The sequence below is a fragment of the Erpetoichthys calabaricus genome, chromosome 16, assembly GCF_900747795.2.
Source record: "Erpetoichthys calabaricus chromosome 16, fErpCal1.3, whole genome shotgun sequence".
Taxonomy (NCBI): Eukaryota; Metazoa; Chordata; class Cladistia; order Polypteriformes; family Polypteridae; genus Erpetoichthys; species Erpetoichthys calabaricus.
Genome location: NC_041409.2, coordinates 3,152,039 through 3,170,790, shown reverse-complemented (window position 1 = coordinate 3,170,790; position 18,752 = coordinate 3,152,039). Strand labels below are relative to the sequence as shown.

The 18,752-nt window shown below is 41.5% G+C and overlaps 1 protein-coding gene across 1 annotated transcript in view; it reads left to right on the top strand.

Annotated features, from left to right (window-relative positions):
* LOC114666589 (protein unc-79 homolog) overlaps positions 1–18,752 on the top strand; it is a 223,515-nt gene that overhangs the window by 107,013 nt on the left and 97,750 nt on the right. Inside the window, exons 16-23 of the mRNA XM_028821501.2 lie at positions 1,916–2,039; positions 4,058–4,198; positions 6,362–6,586; positions 8,329–8,556; positions 13,751–13,892; positions 15,017–15,096; positions 15,181–15,329; positions 18,419–18,576. Coding sequence (XP_028677334.1) covers positions 1,916–2,039; positions 4,058–4,198; positions 6,362–6,586; positions 8,329–8,556; positions 13,751–13,892; positions 15,017–15,096; positions 15,181–15,329; positions 18,419–18,576 — 1,247 coding nt within the window. The remainder of the gene's footprint in view (positions 1–1,915; positions 2,040–4,057; positions 4,199–6,361; positions 6,587–8,328; positions 8,557–13,750; positions 13,893–15,016; positions 15,097–15,180; positions 15,330–18,418; positions 18,577–18,752) is intronic.

Sequence of the window (18,752 nt, the reverse complement as noted above, 5' to 3'; positions counted from 1 at the left end):
GCACTAGCTTTACAGCAGTATGAAATCCAAATCAGTAATGTTTATCAGTAAACAGTATCAACAAATTTATAGTAAAGTACATTGATGTAATACCATAAACTATTATTAAATAATATTGCTGCATGTAAATAACACTAAGGCACATTCCCAACATATAAACGCTAAACAGGACACTTTAGACAACTTTGCATCTTAATGTATAACAAACATAGAATACAAGTAAAACACAAATGAACCCACCTCTGGTCATTAACGCACACTTCTTATTAATTCAGGACACTACTGACTCTTAGTTATTACAGACAAATATTTCTCTATGCGGAAATGACTACTGTAGTACATGTGCATCTCTTTCGCTTTTTGAACATCCCATAATATGTGCTCTTGTGCATGCTGGGAGGTGCACCTTGAAATGTGAGCCATGTCTCTTAATTATTGCTGTCTCTCTAACAGGCTATGTGATTTTTTTCTTCAATGAAGAATTCTGAAATGCCTTGTAAAGAGTATGAAGTCTTTTGTTATTATTATTTTGTCACGGGGGGCGACTCCTTTTAATGCTTGTTTTGAGATTGTAGCTGAGCACATGACTAATTATGTATGCAAATTAGCCATGTGGCACTGTGCTGCCAGGACACAATGATCAGTGAGAAATACTTGATGGCAGTACTCATAATATCCTTGTTATGGTCAGCTAATGTACCCCACAAATTAAAATACTGCAAGTTTTTATTTACTGTATTTTTTGAAACGCATGCACGGTGGAAGGCTGCAGCACCGATTGGGTGTTGACATCAGGCAGCAGTGACACATACATGAAGGTTCTGAGTATGGCTGCTACAGCTCTGTAATGTCACGCTGGCATCACAAAACATCATGAGGCGCTGGGAAAAAACTGTTGGCCTAAGCCAGCCACAGAATAATATTCGTCAAAGATGGTCACCAGTGAATAGCACATTCGCTGCAAAAAATCCATCCATCCATCCATTTTCCAATCCGCTGAATCCGAACACAGGGTCACGGGGGGTCTGCTGGAGCCAATCCCAGCCAACACAGGGCACAAGGCAGGAACCAATCCCGGGCAGGGTGCCAACCCACCGCAGGACACACACAAACACACACACTAGGGCCAATTTAGAATCGCCAATCCACCTAACCTGCATGTCCTTGGACTGTGGGAGGAAACCGGAGCACCCGGAGGAAACTCACGCAGACACGGGGAGAACATGCAAACTCCATGCAGGGAGGACCCGGGAAGCGAACCCAGGTCCCCAGATCTCCCAACTGCGAGGCAGCAGCGCTACCCACTGCGCCACCGTGCCGCCCGCTGCAAAAAATGCTTTGGCAAATTTTGCCGATCAACACTACACCATACTGTTTGTGCCCTGTGCTTGGTATCACATTGATTTACCTCCATATTTATAGGAACGGTACTTCTATCATCTATCCTTACCTCCTGAAACAAAGTACCAGGTAAATGTGATAAAACAATTATTTGAAGATCCCTTTTCATTGTCACAAACATGCATTAGAAACGTGAAAGGTATATCTTCTTTTATCAAAACTTTTGTCGTTTTGTTGTTTAACATATTGGGGATGTTGCTGACCATCCCATGCCCCATTATAAAACTGGGTTTGTATTTATAGAAAATGCTTAACTTTAGAGCACAATTTTAGGTGGAAAGTGCAAATTTACTATGTTTGTGCAGAAATAACTTCAACTTGAAAAATAACAAACTTATCCTTTAGGAGTTTTTATTCACTTCCGCTCTGAAATGTTGTGTCAGTACTGAAAGTCAATTTTATTGTATTGGAATTTGTTTTCAGGCATCAGATTTTTTGTCTTTTTATTTAAACACAATTGCTTTATAAATATACATATATATATATAAATAAACTTTTTTTATCTTTTTGGTAGCAAAATGTTTGATATCGAGCTGTGCCCCCTGCCCTTCTCCATGGAGGAAATGTTTGGCTTTATTAGTTGTCGTTTCACTGGGTACCCGGCGTCTGTTCAAGAGCAAGCCCTGCTCTGGCTCCACGTAAGTAAGCAGTGAGCGTCACCATCCCACATCTTTTCATTTCACCATGTTTGAGGAGCTCCATTATGAGCACGAATTGTGATGCGTATCTTCACAGCATGGTGCGAGTGCAAATCATTTATGGCTTGATGAAGTATCACCAACATTCCAGTGCAAAGAAATGAATGAATTGCTGTAAAATGGATTCAGATTTTGTCTGATGAACCTACTGACGTTCATGTTAAATAGATAACTGTGTCCTTATTGTCATATGTGCTGAGTTGAATGTGTCCAGGCTTACTACATACGTTATGTTTTAATGTAAAGACAAGACCTTCCATTAAGATTTCATGTGTTATTAGGTTACCTAATCTGCAATAAGTCTGTGCTCTCATGAGCAAATTGCACGAGCAGCATACAAATATGTCAGCTACCGTTTAGTTATGAAAAACGTGTGACACATAAACAGGAAAAGAGCCTAACAATTTATCCCATTTATTTAGGCGTTACCTACAGAGTCAATAATTAACACATCAAAATTGTGTTCATTGTTGCCTATGCTAGCTGTCTAAGGTGGGTTCAAATCCAAGTCTTCAATGTAGACCTCAGCATTAATGTGTGCAGTGTGCTATCTTCTAGAATGTATTTTGTAATGGATGGAGTAAAAAATGCATTACCTCTCTCATTCCAACAGATGACGCATCACAAACATTAACACTGGTTACTTTTTTTAAATAGACACAATACTCTTCACTATAATCTCAGACACATGACCCTGAGCTGTTTCTGATTGCTTTTCAGTTAAGACCACAGATGGCCGATCCAAAGAGTGTTAAGCTTTTTAAGACAAAACAAAGTTAATAGTTACTTGATATTAATACCCAGCTCAAAGCACTTGAATAAACCCTCTGAGAAAGACACAAAAACCCTGCACATACAGTGCTTAGTGAAGGCCAAGTGACAAACCAGAAGAAGATGAAGAACACACATCACAAGGGCTCATGCATGCTGAAAGTCCTACTGTAAAATAAACACTTGAAACAAATTGTCTACCGCTTCCTTGTTTTTGGATCAAATCTTTATTAAAAGACACCACAAAGCCAATATCTTAGTAGTAACAACTGTTGCTTTTAATGTGTTCCCACTTTTTGCATTGTGTCTTATTACCGATGAGGAGATACTTAGCTAATATCTAAGGGGCTTCAGGGCTTTGCATGGCTTCTTTAATCATATCGTCTCTCAGGAAACGCACATACACACATGAAGACCACCCAGCCAACTTTTAACATCAATTTTCCACCTCAATCAAAGGAGAAGTGTCTGTGTGACTGTCTGGTTGGTATCTCTATGTCATTCCAACAGATGGTACACCACAAACATTTGTAGTAATGTGTAGCTTCCATGGAGGAAGCTGGCCTAGGGAGTCGCCGAAAACCAATCTGAACGAACAAATCAATAAACGATAATATGCAAATTGCATTTTTTATCAAATGTATTTTACAACCTTAAAATAGTAACCAAGTTTGAAAATGAAGTTAAATGCGCGTTTATTATACATGGGCATATAAATTACTGTGAGAACCACTGGTACCAACATTGCAACATATGAAGGTTACCAGCCATGGACTGTGCTATCAGTACTCATAACTTTAGACGGTGGTTTGGTCTTCACGTGTTCATCACTGTTTCTGTCGGTGGTCCAAGGACCTTCAATCAGGTTGAATGAGTACACCAGCTGTCCTGGCATGTGTGAGTATGAATTTGTGTGTGATTACGGCCCTTGGTGGGCTGGTTTCCAAGTCATTCCTGCATTGTCATCAGTACTGCTGGATAGACTAGTAATGAAAAAAGAAAGTGCAGAAAATGGATGGATGGATGGATAGACGGATGATGGAGAGACAGATGACTGGATGGCTGATGGACAGATGGATGGATGGATGGATGGATGGACTCATGGATAGATGCAGAGATGGATGGATGGATAACTAAGTATTAGCCTGTGTGAAATGGCTGTGCCTCTGTATTTTGTCTTCTTGCAGGTGTTATCAGAGCTGGACATTGTAGTACCCTTGCAGCAGCTAATTGGCATGTTTTCTGATGGGGTGAATTCTTTGAAAGAACTGGCTAATCAGAGGAAAGTCCGAGTCAATGACCTGGCTGGAAATCTTGCAGCAAGGCGGGTAGGTTGTGCCAGTGTTCGTTTGATTAATGCTCTTCATTTTTGGGGTAGATTTTGACCATTTGAAACGAACTAGGCACCATTTCTTATCCCAGTGTGCTTCACGTTGATTAACTTCCAAAGTTTGTTGAACTCGTGATGCTCAATTGGAAATTTGGAACTGTGCTGAGAAGTCATCTCATAGTCATGTAATCCACCCTCGGACGTCCTGAAGGCCACAAGCTTCAGCAACTACAGTTTTCAGGAATATCAACTAATGGGGAACTCCATTTTGATGACCCTTTAGTCACACATGACACTGATCTGCCCAAAAAGACCCCACACTAATGGACTGTAGTGGCTTAAAATTGTGTTCTTGTGTATTTTGGGTTAAATTTGAGACCCGGTGTTGCTTTTTTCTTTCTGTTTGTCTCCTTTAAGAGTCGCCAGCCCACTTACTAGGGACAGCACCTTACATTCCCCAGACTGACCTCATGCTTACCCCATAAGCTCATTTGCACGGCCTGGGCCCCTGAATAACTATATGGAACCCAAGCTGGAGTAACAATAGACCAGAGCCCACCTATCTAAATGTGATCAGTGGAGTTAGGCAGTAGACGTCTCATAAACTCGAGCATATCATGGCACTTCATCAACAAGAGCTGGTAAATATTTGAAGATACTTTGGAAAAGGATACACAGAAATCAAGAGAGAGACAAACGTCCAAACACAGGATGTGTCACGGGCCCACTGCTTCGGATCTTGGCTTGCAGCTTGTTGGAAGGCAGATGAACTGTTGCCTTGTCAAGGCCAATTATCTCTCTTTGGCTATGGTCATGTCAATGCAAAATGTGTATCTGCCATTCTTCCGAAAAATACTAAATTATACTAAAACATTCTTGATTTCATGAAACTCATTAGGTTACAAAATTTCAACCTCGTAAATGTGGGGGGCACACCATAGGCCATCTCAAACGCAGTTGCCAACATGTCAATGTGTCAGGTGGGAGGCTTGTCTACCAGCCAATGAACATCTGCAGCATCCTGATTGCATATGCATGAGCTTCATTAGCATAGTCCATGTGCGGTTGTTTCATGATGGCACCTGGACAGGGTTCAAAGCTCATTCGCGTTCACACATTTACTGTACATGACGACTGTGATTTATAAAGGTAAGTTGTGAAGGAAAGTCATGTTTAATTAATCAGGTTATTTTTGGCATGCGTATTTTCCTGTTTTTTTGATGTACACATATTTTCACACTTGCGTCCATACAAAGTTTTACAAATGAGATCCCAGTTGTCTCCTTTTGTGGATCTTCAACCCTGACAAAAATAAGAGACTTACGCAAAGCAAGAAGGACAATCACCACACATCTAAATTCCACAATCACCACACAGACAAAGTGCACTTCATTTTGTGTACAAGAGAATATGTCAAAGAAATTAGGGTTCTTCTAGACGCAGCGCAAGTCCAGTCCACAGAGGAATCTTTAGGTAGAGCACTTTCGTGAACTCTTGAACCAAATGAACCCAGAAGATCTTTCAGTCTTCGAGGAGGTCCCCACGCTTCACCAGGTCCCTGAACTAGATGAGTGTCCAACACTCCAGGAAGTCCAAGACAGTAAACTAAAACATTTGACCCTTGTGCCCAATGCCTTCTTTAGCTCCTGGAGCAGCTGATTTGGGCTCCCAGCACACAGACTCCATACTTGATGTACATTTCCTTGTTCTCCTTTATTTAACCTCCATTTTTAGCAGTCAGTGAACTTTGGCCTTCACTCACTTCCCAGCTAAACCTCACCATTTCATGGTAACCGGTGTTCCCTTATGGAAGACCATGACCTGTTAAGGGTGAAAGGTTCCTGTTCCAAGACCTGAGCCTATTGTGATGTCCTTTATGTTAGTCCTAGCTGATGTCACACTATACTCAGTCAGTCAGATGCTCATGGATTTCCATGGTGACTTGTCCTGTAATCCTACGAGACTTGTAACTACTTGGGTCTGCCAGTTAAGCCAATGGCCATAGGTCTCCATGAAGAATGTGCCTTAATTTTCATCTTTGTTTGAAAGGGAACCTGATTTTGGTTTGTCAATGAAGTCTGATTAAATTTAGAGATTGTCAATGGTAGAAACTTCTGTCACTCACACTGTTGTTTGTTTCTGCCCGTTTCTTCCTCTACAGGTGAGTGTTGTGTCAGATCCAGGACGCCGTGGTCAGCATAACACGCTCAGCCCTTTCCCCAGTCCCTTTCGCAGTCCCTTTCGCAGTCCCCTGCATTGCAGCCCCTTCCGCAGTCCGTTTAAGCACTTTGGCCATGCCGGAGGACATCATACCGACTTGGACGGTGACGAGGAGGACATGAACCTCAACTGTTTCATCCTCATGTTTGACCTCATCCTTAAGCAGGTATTGAAATTCATTGTTTGAGTAGCAATGAATGTGAACCAGTTATAGATTAAATTACCACCCTTAAGAGTTCTGTTCCTTAATGCAGTATGGAGAAAACCTCTGGGAACTCCTGACTGCATGATGGCCATACTACCAGAGAACCCTAGAGGCTTGTGTTCAACTCAAACGTGTTTGATATTGTTGCTTGTTCTTTTTCACCTCAAAGCTGCCCTGTTCTAAACTTGAGCTCTTGCTCTCTGACTTTGGGCCGTTCCTAGCCTGGGTAGAGTGTCATTGTGAGGCCCTCACTTGACTCTAATTTTAATTCTACAAGTCTGGTCCCAACAACTTCAGGCTACTATGGAAAATTCTAACAAACCATAGAGAAGCGATTTTCAAATTGACTTGCATTTCAGCAAAAACAATATAAAAACAAGAGATGTCATGTTGTGCCTGATCCACAGCACTGCTTTTGAAGCTACATGTTTATTCTGAAAATTGATGCTCCGGAAAAGTCGGGACAGGTTTAGTTTAAGACTGACAACAATGTGACAAGTTGAAATAAGAAGGTGATGTGAAGCAGGTGGGCCATTCGTGTTCTAGCAATGGTGGCCAGAGGCTCGCCAGTTTGCCCATGGATATGTCAGTAGGTAAACTGAATGAAATGGCTTTTGACCCGCACTGTTTTCCGTTCCCTTTATCATTATGTTATAAGCCAACTGAAACCAATGCTTTAAAGTTAAACAGCAAGAATGTACAGAGAGGATTATGCCCTCAGTGTAAATTACCTTACCTGGTTAGTTTGAGCAGAATTAAAACTTAATATGAGCGGTCTGCAGTTTCAAAATATGACGATTTTATACTCCGGTGATGCCAACGTCAGAGGATATCTCAATGATCTGATGCCAGTTGAGACAGCATCTCATCATTTGATTGATTTTTTGTGATGTGAACGCATGTGTTTCGTTGTTCTTTAACAAAACATGGAGAGACGTGACTAGTGAGGTGAGTTTGTGTAAACATCAGAGAAGTACACTCACACACAGAGGAAAATTCAGGTGTTTCTCCACCATAGTTCTCGTACCAAAAACACCACTCTGCCTTACATGTGTGCTGCTTAACACCAAGGGGGTAGCAGGGATGTCTATAATTGAGTGGTATGTGTTATGTCACCCCCCATTTATTATTCCGATGCAGCGGACGAGGCCTTCCAGTAGCCCAGCAGCTTCAGATCTGTTTACACTGCTAATTGAACAACTTGGGTGTGGCTTTTTGAGAAGTCTGCTGGTGTTCTCCAAGCTTGTACCATCAGAGTTCTTGTAGTATCAATGTAGAAGTCTAATGTACCATGGGTTTGAATTGCAAGTAATGAACCTCTAAAGCACCTTTCCAGGATGCCATGGTCAACATGACATGATCAGACATTTCCTCGGGGTGATCTTCATCAGAAAGGACCTTACAAACAAATCTAGAAATGGGACACACTACTCGGAAATACTGAAATGTTGAGTTGAATGTCCACAGGTGTAGCATATTGTGAAGAGCTGGCAGGGGGTTACAGCAGAGGGGAGATTTCAATCTGCAGATGGTTGTACTTAGCTACGAAAGGGATGAAGGAAACACATACAATAAACAGAAGGCTAGACAGTGAATAGGAAGTGAGTTTGATGTTCTGTCTATTTCTGGACTTTGGTCTTCTGTTCTGAAAGATAATGCTTTGATGGCATCACTGAAATCACTTACAATGCTTCTCATTACAGATGGAGCTGCAGGATGACGGTGTGACTCTGGGGCTCGACAACAGCCTGTCCAAAGACATCTTGAGCATCATCACAAATGTTTTTCAGGCCCCCTGGGGTGGTTCACACACCTGTCAGAAGGATGAAAAGGCGGTCGAATGCAACCTTTGCCAGTCAAGCATCCTCTGCTACCAGCTGGGCTGTGATCTTCTCGAAAGACTTTCACCCAAAGAAGAGATCCGGTTGGTGGTGAGTCTGGAGTGCAGTTTTATTATTTTATGGTGGTGGGTCAACCTGACTGTGGTGGGCTGGCGCCCTGCCCGGGGTTTGTTTCCTGCCTTGTGCCCTGTGTTGGCTGGGATTGGCTCCAGCAGACCCCCTTGACCCTGTAGTTGGGATATAGCGGGTTGGATAATGGATGGATGGATGGGTCAACCTGAAGTTGCATCACGCTGCAACACTCTTTAAGCTAACATCACCCAGTGTTGGGAGTATTCATATTTCAGGTGTTTTTCAGATGTTTTTTGTCGATATTTGTAACCATTTATTATTTTAGGGCTCCCATATATTAAATTCCCATTGTTTTTCCACACTTAGTTGGCAATCGCCGTGTACTTGAAGGCCATGACCCTGATTTCACCGGTCCTTCTGGGGTGATCCTTCTCTATCTGAGCAAGGATAAAACCCTTTTCAAATCATGAAAATACATTTTGTGTGTTAAATCTGTTGTGTACAGACCTTAGTTACTGCTGTTTGATTCTGAGTTTGTCCTTCGTTTTGACTTGACTCACAGCTTTTCTCCATTTTCTTGGTTTTGGCCCCTTGCCTCTTTTTGTACGTTTTTCTCCTGGCTACTGTCAAATATCATCTGCTTTGCAGTCATTATACCCTGGGTTTGTTGTCCAAGGTTGCGGATTCTTGAACAAAGCTAATCACGTGTAATAGTTTGCTTTTTGGTTACAGTTTGTGGTTATTGTTTAATTGATCTCTAGTTCTGGTTAACTTTGATCTTCCCATTTTTGACTCTGCCTCACATGTTTATCTGCTGGTCTAACTTAATTAAAAGTTGGTTACCGTGTGTGTTGGTCTTCCACTCACTTTATTTCCTCTGTGGGCTGTCATTTCTTCCATCACTAAGCAGGGCAGAGACAGACCAACAAAGCAGTTTGTCCCAAGACCTGAGGTCAATTCCTCTCATAATTCTTAAAACCCCCTGAAGTGTTCCAAAATGCTGACGATTATTTTTGGCCTTATATACTTACTGATCTGATTTACTAAAGGATGCAGGAACAGAAATACATACCAAGTAAAGAGAGTATTAGTATGAAAATTCACATCCCCTATAAAGAAATGAGGTCTGTGGCAACACCAGTGTTTGAGGATCAGTGTGAATTGGGCTCTGTGGGTGCGTGTGTGACTCACAAGCTGGATAGACACGGGGTGTTCAGTCACGCTATTTGTTTAATTGGTTGACTGTTCCACATCAGCAATCCGTGGATTGCAATTATGATGATAAAAGAAAGCTTGGGCTGGAAAACAGGAGGAGGAAAGGAAAGAAAAAGAGAAGCTTGGATGGTAAAATGGAAAGAAACCAAGTGAAGTGCAGATACAGGAACGAGTCAAAGCTGGTGCTGCGGGGTGAAGACAGGCTGTCAGGGTTGGGCCCAACAGGAGCACGTGGCAGACGCTCAAGAGGCAGGGCGAACAGGAAGTCAGAATGGCTCACCACTCTGAGTAGGCTCCATGCAGTGGCAGGGGTCGGGAGATGGAGCAGGGCCTGTGCGGTACCTGAAGGCAGCAAGGGACACAAGTCGGGCTTGGGTCACCAAACCGGAGACCGAGTGAAGTGGTGAAGTTGCAGGCCCATGAGATGGTGGACTGTGCCTGTTGGTGGACGTCTTCTTGGGATGAGAAAGCACCAAGGCCAGCTAGAGTTTTAGAAAACGACAGACCCCATTTGTTTTAACCACATCTTTATGGATTTATTTGTTGACTTTTTAGCCTTCATGGTTTATTTCTTTGTTGGAGCACTGCACGTTTGAATACATTGTTTTGTAATGAAAGCACTGAAGCACATTTTGCACATTATCCTTGTTGTTGGTGTCCAAATTTGCTGGGCCTATCTCGGGCATGGTATTGACGGTTCCGGCTTCAGGGACGTTGTGGCAGCTGGAGCCAACCTGGACCGTCATAGGGCTAAGCCACATCAAAGAGTGCTGTAGCCATGGAGTGCCTTCAGTCTCAGTTCAGTATTTTCATTTCAATTTAATTTAATTTAAAATGTCTGGTTTGGTGTGTGCCAGTCTTCCACCCACTTAAATGCTGTAAAGGCTCATGGGCAGTAGCCCTTACAACCGGCATGCCCATCCTGACTTTCAGAGACCATTTGTTCCCATCTGTGTCTCATTTGTATATCACTTTTAATCCACACATGCTGTATTGTAACAAGTACATTATGTGCAAATTTAACTTCTTCTTTTTCTTTCGGCTGCTCCCATTAGGGGTTGCCACAGTGGATCATCTTCTTCCATATCTTTCTGTCCTCTGCATCTTGTTCTGTTACACCCATCACCTGCATGTCCTCTCTCACCACATCCATAAACCGTCTCTCAGGCCTTCCTCTTTTCCTCTTCCCTGGCAGCTCTATCCTTAGCATCCTTCTCCCAATATACCCAGCATCTCTCCTCTACACATGTCCAAACCAATGCAATCTCGCCTCTCTGACTTTGTCTCCCAATCATCCAACTTGAGCTGACCCTCTAATGTCCTCATTTCTAATCCTGTCCATCCTCGTCACACCGAATGCAAATCTTAGCATCTTTAACTCTGCCACCTCCAGCTCTGTCTCCTGCTTTCTGGTCAGTGCCCATCATCTCCAACCCATATAACATAGCTGGTCTCACTACTGTCCTGTAGACCTTACCTTTCACTCTTGCTGATACCCGTTTGTCACAAATCACCCCTGACACTCTTCTCCACCCACTCCACTCTGTCTGCACTCTCTTTTTCACCTCTCTTCCACAATCCCCATTACTCTGTACTGTTGATCCCAAGTATGTAAACTCATCCACCTTCGCCAACTCTACTCCCTGCATCCTCACCATTCCACTGACCTCCCTCTCATTCACACACATGTATTCTGTCTTGTTCCTACTGGCCTTCATTCCTCTCCTCTCTAGGGCATATTTCCACCTCTCCAGGGTCTCCTCAGCCTTCTCCTTACTATCACTACAGATCACAATGTCATCAGCAAACATCATAGTGCATGGGGTCTCCAGTATAATCTTGTCTGTCAACCTGTCCGTCACCATTGCAAATAAGAAAGGGCTCAGAGCAGATCCCTGATGTAATCCCACCTCCACCTTGAATGCATCCGTCACTCCTACCGCAGACTTCACCACGGTCACACTTCCCTCATACATAGCATACACAACTCTTACGTACTTCTCTGCCACTCCTGACTTCCTCATACAATACCACAACTCCTCTCGAGGCATCCTGTCATATGCTTTCTCCAGGTCCACAAAGACGCAAGACAACTCCTTCTGGCCTTCTCTATACTTCTCCATCAACATCCTCAGAGCAAACATTGCATCTGTGGTGCTCTTTCTTGGCATGAAACCACACTGCTGTTCACTAATCATCACCTCACTTCTTAACCTAGCTTCCACTACTCTTTCCCATAACTTCATGCTGTGGCTCATCAATTTTATTCCCCTGTAGTTACTACAGTCCTACACACACCCCTTATTCTTAAATATCGGCACCAGTACACTTCTTCTCCACTCTTCAGGCATCCTCTCACTTTCCAAGATTCCATTAAACAATCTGGTTAAAAACTCCACTGCCATCTCTCCTAAACACCTCCATGCTTCCACAGGTATGTCATCTGGACCAACGGCCTTTCCATTCTTCATCCTCTTCATAGCTGTCCTTACTTCCTCCTTGCTAATCCATTGCACTTCCTGATTCACTATCTCCACATCATCCAACCTCTTCTCTCTCTCGTTCTCTTCATTCATCAGCCTCTAAAAGTACTCTTTCCATCTGCTTAACACACTATCCTCGCTTGTGAGTATGTTTCCATCTTTATCCTTTATCACCCTAACCTGCTGCACATCTTTCCCAACTCGGCCCCTCTGTGTAGCCCGCTGGTCCTTTTCTCCCTCCTTAGTGTCCAACCTCTCATTCAACTCATCATAATCCTTTTCCTTAGCCTTCACCACCTCTCTCTTCACTTTACGCATTATCTCCTTGTACTCTTGTCTACTTTCTGCATCTCTCTGACTATCCCATTTCTTCTTTGCCATCCTCTTCCTCTGTATACTCTCCTGTATTTCCTCATTCCACCACCAGGTTTCCTCTTCCTCTTTCCAGATGTCATCCCAAGCACCCTTCTTGCTGTCACCCTTACTACATCTGCTGTAGTTTCCCAGCTGTCTGGTAACTCTTCACTACCACCCAGTGCCTGTCTCACCTCCTCCCTAAATTCAACCTTGCAGTCTTCCTTTTTCAACTTCCACCATTTGATTTTTGGCTCTGTCCTCACTCTCTTCCTCTTCTTGATCTCGTACATCATCCTACAGACCACCCTCCTATGCTGCTTAACTACACTTTCCCCTGCCACCACTTTGCAGTCTTCAATCTCCTTCAGATTGATTCTTCTGCATAGGATGTAATCTACCTGTGTACATCTTACTCCACACTTGTACGTAACCCTATGTTCCTCCCTCTTCCTAAAATACGTATTCACCTCAGCCATGTCCATCCTTTTGGCAAAATCCACTATTCTCTGACGTTCTTCATTCCTCTCCTTGACATCATATCTACCCATAAATAATACATTTTATTTATTTAATAGGTGCCTTTCTTATCACTCAAGGTCACCTTACAATAAAGTTAAATAACAATTAATAAAATAAAAACAAGAAAATGATAAATACAAAGCAATAATTACTAAACAAACAAATATGATGGGCAGTAACAGTGTAGAATTCACAATTGATATGCCACCTTGAAAAGATAAGTTTTGAGAGTAGTTTTAAACTGTGCTATTGAGTCATGCTGACGAATATGAGAGGGAAGAGAATTCCAGAGTTGAGGAGCACTATGAGCGATGCTCGATCTCCCATAGAATTGAGTTTGATGTGTGGTACAGAAAGTAGAGCTGCAGATGAAGATCTGAGTAAGCGAGAGGGAGTGTAAATCTGGAGGAGATCAGTGAGGTAGGGAGGAGCAAGGTTGTGGAGAGCTTTAAATGTTCACCTCCTCGTCTCCTCTGTTACAGTATACTTTATGTAGATTTAACAAACAGCCAAATCTTTATTGGTTCTTTCTTATAATAATGTGTTCCATTTCCATATAAATCATTTTTGCTGTGTCGCATGGCCATTTCTCTGCCGGTTACTCCTGATTTTTAACTTTCTTTTTCTTTTTTTCCCAGGAGCCAACAGACAGCCTGGAGGAGAGCCTGATCTTTCCTCGACCTGAATTTTCTATTGGAATGGAAATGGAGGATGAGGAGAAGCCAGAGAACAAAGAAGAGGACAACCCAGGCAACAAAAACACATCGCCTGCCAAAGTCTGTAAGCATCTAAAGAAGCTGCACTAAACCAAATTATCGTGATTTTCCATCTTATATCTTATTAAACGATGGGTTGGCATTGAGTAGTTATACAGACTCACAGAGTGAGAAGGTTTGGATTTTAAGGAAAAAGATGCAAAGTTCAAAATACCAAAAAGTCGAGCCGATCAGTCGTCAGTAGGTTTAACTAATGATGTTGTTTGTGTTTTTGCCTGCCGCCATGTTGTTTTGTTTTTGACGTGGGCACCACCACTGTTTTTGCTTTTCATTGCCGTGACGCATTGCACGGTGCCAGAAGCGGTGCTGTGTGATGTCACCGGCGCAATGGTTGATAAGCAGGTGCACACTCACTGAATTATTTTGTGTGTTTCTGGCTTCATACATTAGCAGTTCCTTTAACATGTCATGAAGAATTCATGTTTTGTGTCTCTTTTAGTTCATTTTTGATTCTTTTACTTATGCCAAATGTGTGTACCATTTTGTATTTTTTAGATTTGTCTTTGTATTTAAGCTGCCTTTGCTTATGTTCTATGTGATTTATGGGTGGTCCCCCAAGAGGCGGGGTCACCTGCCAGGGACTGCCCTCCATGCTATAAATCCAGAGGATCTCCCACAGTTCCAGGGAGATCATTGTGAATGTGCTCTTGAGTTGGTGTGTGTACTTGTTGCTTACATTGTTAGTGGGTTGCCGCTATAATAATCATGCTCCTGTTTTAGCAATCGTGCTCGATTTACCAATTGTGACCCTCAACGCTCTGACAATCAGACTTGATTAGTTGCGAAGACTCTAATATGGGAAATAGTGGGTCAGTACACCAAAAAGGTTGAGAAACACTGGTTTATTGAATAAATTCCAGGAAAAGCGTCAACCAAGATGTTGTTTTTATATTCTTAAAATACTACAGCGACCATTAAGATGATTCTGCGCACGACCTTCAATGACCTCGCATCCAGCAGAAAGACATCTACTTAATTTTCATCCCGATGCTGCAGGGGTTGGCTCCACGTCCTCATGGCTCACTAAGACTTTGTCTGTTCCAAAAAGCAATGGAAGGATGAATAGAATTAATATTTTGGATTCAAAGATTTTTAAAAACTAACCTGCAAAAACTATTTCCCCCCCAGATATGAAGAATAATTCTGGGAAGAAATTCTGCTACCAGCAGCTGCCTGTCAGTCTGAAACTTATCTATACAATTCTACAGGTACATTTTGTTTTTTATTATGTTTTTTCTTTTTAATAATATAAACAAGTACCTTAAATGTTTCCATCTTCTGTGAACCTGCAGGAAATGCCCAAATTCGATGAACCAGATATCCTCTTTAATATGTTAAACTGTCTGAAGATCCTCTGCCTTCACGGTGAATGCCTGTATATCGCCAGAAAGGACCACCCGCACTTTCTGGCTTACATTCAAGACAAAATGTTGATCTCAAGGTATTTATTCCACCCAAGTCTTTACACTGCATAATTCTTACAACTGGAATATTAAAGAGGTGTTTTCTGTGCAATCTATTGGTCTATTCAGGGATATCCTTGTTAATTTCTGCTCCATTTTGGGGTTTATTTATATGGTGAATCGTATTAGCATTAATAAATTTGTGCTTGATGCAGTTGTTTTATTTATTGAAATTAGTTTAGGATGTCATGTTGTTTTTATTATGGAATTTGCCAATTTATTGCCATGTTGTTAATCTCGGATTCCAGAAATGTGCAACACCATATAAAAGTTAGTATCACATACTATCTGTTGTCCGAGATAGAGGATATTACAATGAGAAGCCCTCTACGTTTTTGCATATTCTTTGTTTCAATATTTTTGTCACTTTAATGTTGTTATACCAGAAGTGTGCAACACATGACGTGAGTCGCTCGACTGTGTAAAGGTCAGTGTTACATACTTCCTGGTGTCCGAGGTTACGGATTTTACAAACAAAAACTCTTTTTGTTAGTGTGAATTTTTTTATCTCTATAGTTTTATATATAGAATGTCCTTAAACTCGGGAAACGGAAGTGTGTAACATATGACATGAGTCACATGACTATATAAAAGTTAATGTCTCATACTTTCTGGTATCTGAGGTTAAGGACATTACAAATAAAAGCTTTCTTCACTGGTGTGTATTCTTTGCCTCTATATTTTCATATCTACAATTTTGTTAAACTTGGGTACCAGAAGTGTTTAATACATGACACTTGATGATTCGCTCGACCACGTAAAAGTCAATTTAGAGTTCTTTCTGGTATCCAAAGTTAAGGATATTATCAAGTTAAGCTGTTTTTGCTGGTGCATATTCTTTGTCTCAATATTTTTGTCATTATAATGTCGTTAAACTTGGCTACCAGAGTGTGCAACACATGACGTGAGTTGTACGACTGTATACTTTCCAGTGTTGAGATTATGGATATTACAGACAGAAGCTCTCTTTGTTGCTGTGTATTTTTGTTGCTTTACTGTTGTAGAGTGTTCTTGGGTACCAGAAGGATATGACACGTGAGGTGAGTCATACAACCATATAAAGGTCAGTGTCACAAACTTTCTGTTGTCCGACACGAGGTTATGAATATTATAAACTTAAGCTGTCTTAGCTGGTGCATACCCTTTGCCTCTGTTTCGCCATACCTACAACGTTGTCTGAGATTACGGATATTACAAACAGAAACTCTCTGTTGTTGCATATTCTTTGTTTCTATGTTTTTGTCACTTTAATGTTGTTATACTCGGGTACCAGAAGTACTCAACACATGATATGAGTTGCTCAATGATATAAAGGTTAATGTCACATACTTTCTGGGTTCTGAGATTACAGATATCACATGGAGAAGTTCTCTTCATTGGTGTGTATTCTTTTCGTCTATATTTTCATATCTACAGTGTTGTTAATCTTGGGTATCAAAACTGTCCAACAAATAGCATGAGTTGTATGACTATATAAAGGTCAGTGTCACATAATGTCTGGTATGCAAGTTTAAGGATATTATAAAGTGAAGCTCTCTTTGCTGGTGCGTATTTTTGCTTCTATATGTGTATATCTACAATATGGTTAAACTACTGAAAGTGTGCAACACATGACATGAGTCGCTTGATCATATAAAGGTCAGTGTCACATGTTTTCTTGTGTCCGAGATTACGGATATTACAAACAGAGGCTGTTTTTGTTGATGCATATTCTTTGTCTCTATATTTTTGTCCCCTTAATGTCGTTATACTTTGGTACCAGAAGTTTGTAACACATGATGTGAGTCGCTTGATCACAAGGTTAGTGTCATGCACATTCTAGGGTCTGAGATTATGGACATTACAAAGAGAAGCTCTCTTTGCTGGTGCATATTCTTTGCCTCTGTATTTTAACATCTACAATGTTGTTAAACTCTTGTACTGGGAGTTTGCAACACATGACGTGAGTCGTACGACCATTTACAGGTCAGTTACATATTTCTGGTATCTGAGCTTACAGATACAAGCTCCCTTCATTGATGAATATATTTTAATTTCTTTGGTAGGTGACCCCTTATTTAATTTTGTGGTTATTGTTTTAATACTTAAACGAAACTAGGATGGATTTTTTGGAAATGAACTTTAGCTTTGTTTAACATCTATCCCCTACTCGTTATTATTAATATTATCATCCTCTACCCCTGCAGTGGCATATCAAGAAGACAGTTACTCTCCTTAATCATGACCCAGCACAAGCAATAGCTTATTATAAAAAAAAGCCCATAAATGTATCATTATGTTTCTCTATTATAAAAGAAAAACTTGGGATGAGACTTTCTCTGAGATAATTTTAAGTCCTGTGAGAGATAATTTCCGGTTCCGCAAGACGAGACTTTTGGCCAAGAGATACAACAATGCCCACAGTCCACTCACTTCTCATTCGTGTGAATGCTATTGTCAGACACAGTTCCTGTGCTCTCAGCTCCAAGCAGAGTCGGAAATAAAAGACAAAGAGTAGAAGACAAAGTAGAATGTCGTAAAAGAGGTTCAAAAACGTTGGCACAATACACATGCAGAGCAGGTTAGAGATTATGAAAGTACTAAAATTCGAAAGTCTCAAAAAACTGAGAGTAAAGATCGCATTAGCGCTAACCAATGGAAATTATTACTCTGTGAATCAATGGAACAACAAAAAGAGATCCAATATATGGACATAGGTGATATGACAGAAGTATGTAGATATTGGTCGGCTTTAAACTTTAAGTTGGAGACTTGTAGATCGTCTAATTCGTGTTGCCATCAGGGAAAAGTAGTGTTTCTTCCCAATGCAGAGGCGTATCCACGAGAATTAAAACATTTGTTGTTTGGTGAATGTGAAATCCACATACGCGAGCAGGGGGGTTGGCGAGCAAAGCGAGCAGGGGGCAGAGCCCCCTAGTCTTTAATATATTTCACTGTGACAATAGAAAATGGCTTCCAGGTGATGGTTCCTAACAAAGAGGTTTGATAACTATATTATGTGTTGCAATTCATCCATATGTTCCTCATGCCTTACATGTTGCATGTTTTATTTTCTTTCCTCCATCAGCCTTTGGCGGGTGCTCAAGTCCGAATTCTCCCATTTGGCATCACAGGCAGTGCCTCTGCTCCTTCACGCACTTTCTCTGCCCCACGGGGCTGACATATTCTGGACTATTGTGGACAGCAGCTTCAACAACAAGGAATGGGAGATACGCTTTGAAGCAGGTGAGCTCTTAAGCATTTTAAAAGTTGGACAGTTTGGAAAATGCACAGACTGCATACAGTCCATTCCTAACATAAAGTAAAACGTAGTGTGACTTTCAGGCAGTCGCTTGCTGACCGCCGGGTGACGGAGTGAGAGGACTGGCGGGAAGGGACTCTGACTATAGTGGCATCAGTGA